The sequence below is a fragment of the Gigantopelta aegis genome, chromosome 13 (genome assembly GCF_016097555.1).
Source record: "Gigantopelta aegis isolate Gae_Host chromosome 13, Gae_host_genome, whole genome shotgun sequence".
Classification (NCBI taxonomy): domain Eukaryota; kingdom Metazoa; phylum Mollusca; class Gastropoda; order Neomphalida; family Peltospiridae; genus Gigantopelta; species Gigantopelta aegis.
In genome coordinates, this window is record NC_054711.1 from 16,286,157 (window position 1) to 16,299,089 (window position 12,933).

Here is a 12,933-nt window from a genome sequence, read left to right on the forward strand (position 1 = left end):
TCGGGGGGACTATTATTATTATTATTATTATTAATATTATGGTTATTAATGATTGCAGGTTGTCCGAAGGATGGTGGGGGTTGTGCCGACGAGGAGGAGACGCGGGATGATGGTTGCGTTTGTATAGAACAAAACTGGGAGTGTCCGTAAGGCAAACACGATACATGTGTCTGTATAGAACACACCTGGCCGTGGTGTCTTTAAAGCATGGACAGAGCAACATTGGCGTCCTGTCTGGACTTAACTATTGCTGCAAAGCTTGCCACAATTTTAATACAGTCAATACCGAACGAAATAAATGAAATACGTACAACTCTGGTTATTGTGATTTGTGGGGAGAAGACAGGACAGGATTACAACCAGAGTCGGAGGAACAGAATGTGAAGTGGGGGAGACACACGTGCGCAACGGGGGTGGGGGTGAGGGTGGCAATGTTTGTTTGTGGTTTAGTTTGTTTTTAGGTGCTTTTGTTTTTGCTGGGGTTGATGACATTTATTTTTCTTTTGTTATTGTTGTTTTCTTTGTGTGCTCTTGCCTGTTGCTGTTGTTTTCTGTGTGTGTTGTTGCTGTTGTTTTTTGTGTGTGCTGTTGCTGTTGTTTTCTGTGTGTGCTGTTGCTGTTGTTTTCTGTGTGTGTTATTGCTGGTGGGGTTTTTTTTTCTTTGAGGGAGTGGGGAAGGGGAATTGCGGCGATGCGTAGCCAATTGATATACCAGTCATTGTTTTATTATGCGGAATTGTTCAATTTGTTTACCCACTGTTTCCTCAGTAAGTAAAAACAATTGCTTAATTGTTGTCAGTTATAACTTTAATTTATGTGTTAAAACAGTTCAGCCATATACAGCATTTTCAAATCATTTCAACTTATTGTCGTGTTTATATCCAATAAGGTTCAAGCACGCTGTCCTGGGCACACACACCTCAGCTCGCTGGGCTGTCTGTCCAGGACATTGGTTAACTATTAGTGGTTGGTGAGAGAGAAGAGGGTGTAGTGGTCTTACACCTACCCACTGCGTCGTTAAAGCTCGCTCTGAGTGGGAGCCCGAACCAGACTGCGAACCCTGTACCTTCCAGACTTATATCCGGTGGCTTAACCACGACACCACAGATGCCGGATGTAGCAAGATGTAGCGACATCTGGCGTTGGTCACAAGCCGTGATCGATCACGACTCAAATAAAAAAATGCATTTCTAAGCTTGTTCGTTTAAATAGTTTTCGTAGCCAAAAACAACAACACTGAATAATCAAACATTTTATTTATGTATTTAATCAACAAACACAATCCAGTAATTCATCAAGCAACAAATTCCACATGTTCTGTAATCAATATTTTGTATAGTTCTTCGGGATAAAAATTATTTAGAACCGACTGTTTTTGTTCAAGTCACTGATTGATAGGCCTTCCTTTGGTCAGATTTCCGTTTTACTCATTATAAACAGTAATTACAATAAAAAAAAGATGTTAACTTTGTGTCTATATAATTTATTAATCATGCTGGCCCATTTCACATTATGTGTAAGACACAAAACACAACAAAACCCATGAACTACTACCACGTGGCGTGTGCTATGTATTTTAAAAATTTATTATTAGTATATATATATATATATATATATATATCTGTGTGTGTGTGTGTGTGTGTGTGTGTGTGTGTGTGTGTGTGTGTGTGTTTTAATTATCTTTGAATGCTTTTCTTCACTAATGGTTGATTATGTTGATGCAGTCTCATCTTCAACCACTAGTGTCACTACTTAACACAAATGGACACAATTGCATCCATAATGCTTCTAATTATATATCTTCACCTAAAATAAACATTTCTATTTTCTATATTGATTTATAAACACGGTAGTCCATCAAGAACTTTAACACAAAAGTAATGGTAGAAATGCCTTGAATTATTGTGTCATTTGCTTTAGATGAGTTGGAAGTGTTATCATCATATGTCCAGACTGTGGTCGGCAAGGGGCGGAATATAACTCAGTCGAGAGAGGTCCCGCCGCCCTGGACCTACCATGGGTTTTTTTATCGTTCAAACCAGTGCCTCACGACTGGTATACCAAAGGCCATGGTATGTACTGTACTGTCTATGGGTAAGTGCAGCTCAAAGATCCCTGTCTGCTTTGTCGGAAGGAGTAGCCATTGGAATATCTCAATATCTGTTTGGTCCTTAACCATAATGCTGCCACTAATATAAACTGTAAATAAAATGTGTTGAGTGCGTTGTTAAATAAAACCACTTCTTCTTCTTGGTCGGCAAAAGCAGCAACCCACGAGTTGTTGACACAAGATACATGTAAATAATATACACCCGTTAATACCAATTTATCACCCAAAAAAACCCAAACCAACAATTTTTAAAAATTTAAGGCTTAGTTTCCATTGATGCGGGGTTGTTTTTTCTCATAATTATACGGGGTAAAACATAGCTTTCAAAAAAGGGTGATTGATTGTCGGATGTGATTTACCCCCCCCCCCCCCCCCCCAGCCCCCCAAATGACATGAGTACAGTTTTTCGATGAAGTCCGCAACCATTATTCCATAGGTCACGATTTACTAGTAACTCGGTCAGAGAGCGTTCGCCTGAGTTGGTCGACTTGAAGGATCCAATTCCCTGGGTTAAACACATTCAAGGGCAGATCCAAGGATGGGGCCCAGGGGGACTTGTCCCTGTCCCTAAAACAAATAACAGTTTTAACAATTTATGTACAATTTCCATTGAAGTGCCCTGTTCCAGTAGTTGCTCTATGTGCCCTTTGCCCTTGGTCCCCTCCCGTACGAACAAATATATTTGAGGAAATAAAAGGAAATTTAACCTAGTACAAATAGTAGAACGATCAGAAACACTTTTAATATACAGCCACTAATATTTTATGCAAAAAAATATATTTGATATGTAATTACAATCGTTAAAAAGTCTCTGTTAGTCGATAACATCTTAGAAACTGCAGCAGGTCAGGAGTTAATTAATAATAATTGTTAGTAGTGGCGTAGGAAGGTGCCAAAACGTGTGTGTGTGTGGGGGGGGAGGGGGGGATCTTTATATTTACACATGTTTACACTATTATAAAGCAAAAACATATGAAAAGTGGCTGGTGGTCAAAAGTGTATGCTTTTTACGCTCGTGAAAATGTTGAAAATTATGGACGGCCCCTTAGTGAGTGAAAAGATAGGGCTGTAGCTAGTATGGGGGCAAGGGGGGGGGGGGCAGGGGCAATTGTTCCCCCCCCCCCCCCGAAAAAATGTCGGAAAGCATTATAGAAACTTAAAGAAAAGGAGTTTTAGACTATTAACTACTCAATATTTAAGAATTGACCGCAACTGTGTGAGCCCGCGGGTCATACAACAGTGTGCACATCGTATTTTCGGTTCATACTTGCATGAACCAAAAAATAATTGCGGTCAAATCTTATAATTAAAATTATATGCATACTTTAACAATACATAACTGAATTTATTTTGTTTAGCTTTAAATACGCCGGTAGTATTTCAGGGGCGTCGGAAGCAAATTAATATTGGGAGGCGGATGTCAAGCGAAGCGAGGGAGTGATGAGGGGAGGGGTGGGGGGGGGGACGAGGTCCGGGTGCATGCTTCCCCGAAAAAAAAAATTGAATTCTAGATGCCATTTCCTGCATTCTGCTGCATTTAAGATACAATTTTAGTAGGTATCTCATACATATTTTTGTAGCAAAAGTACTGGTAAAAAAAGCGTATTTCACCGATAATTTTATGACAATGAAAATGTTTGTCTGATTTCTATGAGGTCTCGCCATCTGTACCCTTTTCTTCGACATATTTGGAAGTGTGCAAAATGCAAATACCATTTTACATGTGTGTAAACTGTTTTAGAATGTATTACAAAATAATAAACAAACAACATAGTACAGTCAGTTGTTGCTATTATATAAAGCCATGGTATTGAATCACCTTATAAAGCGATGAAAATATGGGCCAAGTGGCATAACTCAATTTAGCTTTTAAATTATAACTGTCCTCCTACACATCAGTACAAGTTACTAAATGATAGCCTATATCATTTTGTAGCTTGGCCTGGGCTTTGACTCATAACAAGATAGAGTTATGACCCTTGATCCATGTGATTGATTGCAGAACCTGTAATCTATCCCTTTGTATTTTCAGCCTGGATTTTGATCCACACTATGTCATTTGGTTAGGATCTACATTCTTCACACTACCATTGACAGGGAAACAAATAAGACTTGTATCCAAGGTTATAAAACATCCCAATCTCAGAATCATTGATATCAACTGGCTGATATACTTATCAACCTATTAAGTAATAAATATCAGTGAGTCTGACATTGAAATTTTACGTACACAGATAGCCACTATATCGCCTCCTACCTGTTACATGTACACCTAGAATTTGCTGAAATTTGCCAGTCGAGATTCTTTACAACTTGTAAACGTGTTTGCAACCTGACATAACTCCATATTGTCAGTGGCGTCTCTGTGTACATGAAGCAACATCACATGCGTCGTGCTGGAACGGAGGTAGGTTTTGACAATGCGCAAAGCAGAAAATGATCTTTCGCTTGTGGCGTTTGTTGCTGGCATTACTAAAATTAACTTCCCGATCCCGACCTCACACCCAAAAATTAAAGATGGTTTGTTTTGTTTTGTTGTTGTTTTTTTGTCTAAATATTGCCGCCCCAGTTCCGACGCCACTGGTATTGTTTGCGTAAACTTCATTGATACTTATGTCGCCTAAGAATGCGAACGTTCATTCACTATCATTTGAATCAGGTGATTTTTTTGCAAATGACGTCATTTCCTCTAGCTGCTGTGCATTTGTACAGTCGTTTAGTTATATTGGAAGGAATTGTCCTATTCGTGTTTAGTTTATATTTTATGAAAGTGAACGAAGAGAACGTGTCTAACATTTATGCTGTTGGTGGAACCGTTTAATTTTCGCCAACAGCTGTAGAACATCGGATGCCAAACCAAGAACAAAGAAGCCGGTTTTGGTGTGATTACAAGTAAGTTACAGAAGTGAAGTTTCCTACATGATTTCTTCGGCAAATTCTAGGTGTACATGTAACAGATAGGAGGCGATATAGTGGCTATCTGTGTACGTAAAATTTCAATGTCAGACTCACTGATATTTATTACTTAATAGGTTGATAAGTATATCGTGCCATGATTAGCGAAGAGGTTGGGGCTTTTGGGTGTGTGTGGGTGTCTACTCTGCTATAGCATTTTCCATTAATTTAACGTATACATTTTTCTCGTGTTTTCTTCAAAATATCTAAATATGATTGCCAGAATAATCCGGCTTGTTACACAAAAGTAGTGCGAGTCGGGGAGGGGGAGGGGGGCGGGGGGGGGGGGGGGGTAGTAGGCGTGGCTTAAATTTGTTCGGTTCATCGAGATATGAACGAAAAAAATAAGCACCTCTGGACCAATCAGATTGCCGTAAAGTGTTTAGACGCAAAGAAAATTTAATTATATGTATCATAGAATTAAGTTGCCCGACTGAATATTACGTCGTCATAGACGACCGGATGACCGTAAAAATTGAGCGCTGTATATACATACATATATATATATATATATATATATATATATATATATATATAGAGAGAGAGAGAGAGAGAGAGAGAGAGAGAGAGAGAGAGAGAGAGAGAGAGAGAGAGAGGAGATATATATATATATATGGTGTAGTGATCTTACACCCACCCATTAAGAACTCACTGAGATGCGAGCCCCCAGCCTTGAGTAGCCTACGATAGCTTAGCTACGCTACGTGAACTGTCTGTCAGGGACAGTGGTTAATTATTAGTTGTTAGTGAGAGAAGAAGGTGGTGTGGTCTTACACCCACCCATTAAGAACTCATTGAGATGCGAGCCCCCAGCCTTGAGTAGCCTACGATAGCTTAGCTACGCTACCTGAACTGTCTGTCAGGGACAGTGGTTAATTATTAGTTGTTAGTGAGAGAAGAAGGTGGTGTGGTCTGACACCTTCACACTGAGCCATTCAAAAGCTACTAGGACAAAACAAAAAAGCAATATTTTGCCGGTTTGCCATTTTTTTTTTTTTTCTCTTTTTTTTTTTCTCTTTTTTGTTTGTTTGTATGGAATATTCTACATAAGGGGTGGAAGGATGTAATGTAATCTAATAACGTCGTGACATGCGTTATGGTATAATGCCATGACATCATGTTAATTACGTCATATACTTCTGATGCTTTCACCCTTCTTGAAGAGTAGGTAGTCCATAAATAATAATAATAATAATAATAGAAAATCGCAGTGCGAGAAATTACATGCGTTTTTGTCCTGGGATATCTCAACGGAGTCGATATAGTAGGTAGCATGTGGAATCTGTATTATTGTAATGTTTTGGGGTTGTTGTTGGGTTTTTTTTTTATTATCATTTCTGTAAGGAAAAATATTGTGAAACTCTATGGGTAATTAAAGGTAAGAGTAATTTATCGTGGTTGTCAACAATGTGTTTCGGACTTAACGTGTTAATCAATAGACCTTGTCAGCAGTGACGTAATGCGTAATGCGCTCATTATAGTAACAGATACCCGTACAGTTCGTATACTCTAACCCTAACCCTAAACCTAACCCTGCCCAAATCGCAACAGGAGGACCTACAAACCAGGGGCGGATCCAGGATTTTTTAAATGGGTGGGGTTAAAACATTTTTATAAAAAGGGCAACTTGCTGGATGCATGCCCACCACCCCGCCCCCATGAAACCTTTGAAATATAGATGCCTATAGTTCGTCCCATCATTCTATACAACTAATTTTGTAAATAATTTCAGTTTGGTTTGACGTACATGTACGAAGACAAATAAATGCGTTTTGGAAATAATAAAACCAACTAGTTTTGTTTTTATATGCAACTTGCAAATCAATCTGTTTAGAAATAAATAATGTGCAGTAAATTCCATGGCATGAAAAAAAAGGCGTTTTCTGTGGGACAGACTATAGAGACGCGTTATCGTGGCAATATAATGGATTTTTTTAATAGTGTTCTCTTTCGAACATTTTGTGTGATAATTTATGCATTTTGTCTATTACATAATATGATTTAATGGGAAGTTCAGCACAATAGGTTAGAGAACTAACTTTAACGGGTTGTGACACCGCCGCTGGTGTGGACATATTTACAGGTATAAACAACAACGCAAAAAGCCCTAACCTGATTGCTGTTATAAAACACAAACAGGCTTAGATGTGTTGGGGTTTTGTGAGGTGGTTGTGTTTTTTTGTGTGTGTTTTTTTACATTAGTAATTATGTTATTCAGATGCCAGAAAATGGCATTTCATCCCATCTTATAAAAACAACAAAATTATTATTAAAAATATATATATATTAATTGCCCGGCAGGGTGAGTATGCCCTCGGATCTCCCTAAATAGTTCGTGCCTTGCACGTTGCCTCCTCCAAGATTCAAAACGTTCCGCCGCCGATGAACATGCCCGTACCACAATGTGATCATTGTGCACACATCACTTATTGGCTCTTTACCATACTACATGTAGCTGGCCACAAGGCCGACCAAAATGGACTTTGTTTCTACAGTAGCACACGTTAAAAATATATAAACTTATTTTACATTGTCACCTTATTTGGAGCATGATTCTGTTAAATATATTTTCAATTTAATTAAAATTAGCTCCACTATCACATGGTAGGCCCAGTAGAGCTAATTTTAATAAGATTGCTATATTTAATATTCGAGTTGTGCCTCTGCTCAGTTGTGGTTGTCGTTGTCAAATTATCTGTATCCAATTATTTTTCTTATTGTTTTAATGAGGCAGATATAAAAATCAAAACAACAATTTTAAAAATAGTTTCTTTGTAAAGTAACATGAAACTTAAATAAAGCTAACTTAACGCAGGGATGGAGGTATTTACTAGAATAGCCAAGGTAGACTATTGTACCTAGATGTGGATTCACTGGATGGGTGTATTTCATCGTTACTAGTATATACATGTAATACGCGACGTCTTATCTAATTATCAGGTGTTTTCATTTTTCAATTCATACATGCTGCTAAAATATTAAAATAAAGTTTAAAAACATTAAACAAAACAATATACCATCCAACTGACTTCTACGTTTGACCAGTTAATCACAACCCAGTGGCGTAGGAAGATGCCAAAACGTGGAGGGGGGGTGGGGGGGGGGGGGGGGGTGTCACACTTTTATATTTTCACATTTTTACACTATTATAAACCAAAAGTAAAGCAAAATATCTGAAAAGTGGGGTAGACACATGCCCTCCTTGCCCCCCCCCCCCCTTGCCCTCCGCTGCTTACTACGCCAGTGTAACCCTCACGCAACTTTTAACAATGGCGGCCGAATGCAACCAAAACATTTAATACAAATCCTACGGGGGTAGGTGGTCGAGTCATTTTTTTCCGGAATATACATTGAACTTTGGGGTTTTTAATGGGCGGCTTAGCTCAGAACAGGGGAGATAATAAAACAGGTGGCGCGTCACTCGTCAGGGTCCAACAAACTCGGACAATAGCTGTATTTTTTCATTGCTTTGTCATTCTTTGTTATACCACGATCATAAGGGGCCAAAACCTTATCGGCTCTGTACAGGACGTTCTATACAGCACGGTTCTGCACAGGACGGTCTATAGTATACGCTGCATGTAACGGTTACCAGTCGTTACCAGTTGACGTTTGTCTTTACGTGTACTGAGATATATGGTGGGGGGGGGGGGGGGGGGTTATGTTGATATAGTGATTGATAATAAAGAAAATATATGTATATTGTGGATAATAGTATTAAAAATATATATATAGTGATGACGGCTCTGTACAGGACGTTCCTACACAGGGCGGTCTAGTATTTTACATACTTAGATATGGTGGAAAACACATTAACAGTAAAGGGAATAAATATATATTTTGTATATAAAGAAAATATATGTATATTTTGGATAATACTCGGGGAAAAAAAGAATATATATTTAACGTGTGCGTGTGCCAGTATTAAAAATATATATATAGTGATGACGGCTCTGTACAGGACGTTCCTTAATATTCAATGCGTGTCACATGACCTCACACGTGCCAGATCAACAAGGCCAAAGAATTTAATTTTTATGATTTTTAGGACCCCTGTTGTTAGAATTTGTTTTCAATTATTATATTCGATCTGCAAAAGGTATGATACATTTTTGTGCCTCTATTGTAGTGAATAGTATTCATAATCCATTCATAACAGTTGTAAATAATTTTGAGTATATAAATTTGGTTAATTTAGAATCAATTCATTAAAAAAATTATATTTTACAAACTATGCGCAGGTATGGACGTAATACCTATCAGTATTGACATCAAGTGTGAGCGATGTGTGTTGGTAAAACGCGGACCGAACCAGAACGCTTGACAAATTGAATTTTTCCTTTAAAAAATTTGAATAAATTAAGTTTTCGGCAACTGTGCATAATTAAGAAACATATATTTTTTCATGTAGTTGTCTTAAAAATGGAAAATAATGAACTGCACATACGCATTACGATGATACTTTTTGCAAACGCATGCGCCTGAACGCAGTTAGAAACGTCGCATTTTTTCCTGTTTACTGTAGGGTGTTTCACTTTTGTTTACTAGAATGGATTTGTTTTACATCCAAATTGTTGATTTTTTTACGTTAAATGATTAAAATCTATTTTGTTTCACGTATCGTAGCTGAAAAATGTAGAATAATATTTCCGTAAATATCGTATTCGTGTTTTTGTTGTTAGGTGAACGCAGTTTGGGACTTCGATGGTATAACGTGTAGGTGTGTAGTATTAAAATATATATATATATATATATATATATATATATATATATATATGTATATAGTGATGACTGCTCTATACAGGACGTTCCTACACAGGGCGGTCTAGTATTTTATATACTTAGATATGGTGGAAAAGACATTAACAGTAAAGGTAATAAATATATATTTTGTATAATACGCAATGCGTTCGTGTTGACACTGTATAAAAACGTGTGCATGGGTACACTTTGCCGCATAAAAACTCAACTTTTTTTTTTATGTCCTTTTCCCAGTTAGATAGACATTAAGAGAAATGCAACAAAACACATTCTGATATTTAAAATATTACTTTACTGTTAAAACAAACTGATACGTAATTTCAAGTCACTCAGTTGATCGCTTATAACCTGAAGCCAGTCAGACAAACCAGGTTTCTGGGACCCTGTCGATCGTCGCGCCATCTGGAATAGAGTTATCTCCACCTGTTTCAGCTAAGCCGCCCATTGCTTGAACATGGAGAGGGTTGCCCATGCGCCTGGAATAACATTACCGCTGAGAGAGAGAGAGAGAGAGAGAGAGAGAGAGAGAGAGAGAGAGAGAGAGAGAGAGAGAGAGAGAGAGAGAGAGAGAGAGAGAGAGAGAGAGAGTGGTGTGTGTGTGGGGGGGGGGGGAGGCCAAATTACGTAGGTTTGTTTAATAAAAAATAAAAAAAATCACACATCTTTTTATTGTAAATAATAAAAAATAAGAATAATTACACAGTATACTGTCCTTTGAGTGAATATACGTCATTTTGAAGGGAAGCCGCCAACTCACATTTAAAATGGCTGGGATATTTTGTAACGTTGTCGTTGGTAGATTTAATTTGTTCATAATGACGCAAGCACTTTAATCGGGATTTAGTGAGTATGGTAGGTTAGACATGGTTTGTGTGTCTAGAAATGATTGTAACATGGTGCCACAAGTTTTGAATACCAACTATATAGGGTATGTAACAAGATCCGGACGTAGAAAGAATCACACTTTCTACATCCCTCCGCCCCACCATGTTTTTACACGTCAGTAGAAATATAATCTTGTTTTCATGCAAAATTTACACACTTGACTCACAAATTGTCTAGAATACTCAAGAAAATAACATTTTAACACGTCGATAGTATTGTGTCGCGTACTGTAGTGTTTAAACAGACGACCCCATGTCAGTGACGTCACATTTTAGAAAAGAGCTTTCAATTTTGTCATCTTTTTAATTTATAGGTAAGTTTATTCGATCAATTTAAATAGGATAAAAATAAAATATTGGTAAATGTTATTGTATAGTTCCAGAATGATATTATTATATTTATTTTAAAGAGATTGAACAGATTGATTGAGACATGTTACAAATGAAGTCGGCCTCCATTAGGCTAGTTTCAATATGGTTTTACTTAAGAACAAAAGTAAAAGTGTTTTGCAAATAGCAAAACAAAAACAAACAAAAAAATAACCCCAAAACAACAACAAAACTACATTCGTGTGTACACTAAAAAAGTCACTTCATAAATAAATAAAACTGTAAGTAGGTAATATTATATACCATATACGAAAACGACGCTTACGGCGTAATGGCCGCCATTATGTTGTTTTATGTTCGGTGTAGGCAGTCTTGCAATGCGTACAGTCGTATTAGCGCACAAACCAACTAGGCCCAGAAAAAAAACAGTGTTCTTCTTGGTTTTAATTCGCACACACAATGGTACATTTCTGTTATTTCTATAACAACTAGACTCCTTCGTACGTCAAACCAAACTTAAATTATTCATAACCCCCCAAGAAAACAAATCCCTACTACCCCCCCCCCCCCCCTCCCTAGCAAAAACAAAACAAAACAACACACAATGGATGCTGACATGGACTGTAATCGTTTATTAATTTTAAATAAAATAAAATTCAGTCAAATCGTGGGTTACCCATTCATTTCATTTCAACTTATTTTTCGTGCTTGTATTCAATTAAGGTTCAATCACGTTGTCCTGGGCACACACCTCAGCTATCTGGGCTGTCTGTCCAGGACAGTGGGTTAGTTGTTGGTTGGTTAGTTGTTAGTGAGAGAGAAGAGGGCGTAGTGGCCTTACACCTACCCACTGAGCCCTCGAGAACTCGCTCTGGGTTGAAGCCGATACCGGGCTGCGAACCCTGTACCTACAAGCCTGTAGTCCGATGGCTTAACCACTGCGCCACCGAGGCCGGTTTGGTTACCCAACCATGTAGTCAACTTTACCGTTCTCACAACTTTCTGTCAAATATCCACCATGCCAAAACCATTAAATGTGTACATATTTGACTGATAATACTTGAGTGTTTGGAATTAAAAAAAAGGTAACAACATTTAATAAAGTTTTGATTGTAAAATTATTAGTAAACCATAAGTGTACTTTTATACATAGAGTACACTTGTACAGGTATCAGAAGAAAACCCTGTTAAGTGAGTCATAATTATTTCTTTGTCGTTTACTTCCGCGTTTTATTCAATGTTTGTTATTGTGATTAAACATTATACGTGTTTGAAACCACAAATTATTCGCTTATTATGGACACAATGGATTCAACAAACGAACACGTATTGATAGAGCTCTACCAGGAGAGAACGTGCCTGTACCAGGTTAATTCACCTGAGTATAGTGACAGTTTTGATAGCTGCGGCAATGGGGCAAATTGCCGAAAAATTACAAATGACTGGTATATGTAATTTTCGTACAGCAAGCCTACATTTGACGTAAATAAAGTCAAGGACATGATATGTGGCACCATTTTTTATATTTTGCATCACAATTTATTTTCAATGTAATGTTTGCTGCCACGTGATTACACACGTAAAATATTATTATTTTATTCTAAGGACTATTGTTCTACAGCAAATGAAGTATTCAATCTACATCACTTGCCACCACTAAATCTCTGAGTATCTGACATTGAAATCATCACTTGTTTCACTAACTCTCTGAGTATCTGACATTGAAATCATCACTTGCTTCACTAAATCTCTTAAGCATCTGATGTGGTAAGATATTATTGATAAGACATTAGAATAACAACTATAACTTGCTTTGATAAATGCATGGCGGCCATCTTGAAATTATTGTAATCAGATTACAACATCATATCAGTATTAAGAGTGAATTCTTTC

The 12,933-nt window shown here is 37.5% G+C and overlaps 1 protein-coding gene across 2 annotated transcripts in view; it reads left to right on the plus strand.

Annotated features, from left to right (window-relative positions):
• Positions 1–313, plus strand: part of LOC121387510 (proline-rich protein 36-like) — an 18,705-nt gene extending 18,392 nt beyond the window's left edge. For both annotated transcript variants that reach the window (XM_041518649.1, XM_041518650.1), the window contains one exon: positions 59–313. In XM_041518649.1, coding sequence (XP_041374583.1) covers positions 59–127 — 69 coding nt within the window. In that variant the 3' untranslated portion in view covers positions 128–313. The remainder of the gene's footprint in view (positions 1–58) is intronic.
• The last annotated feature ends 12,620 nt before the right edge of the window (positions 314–12,933 follow it).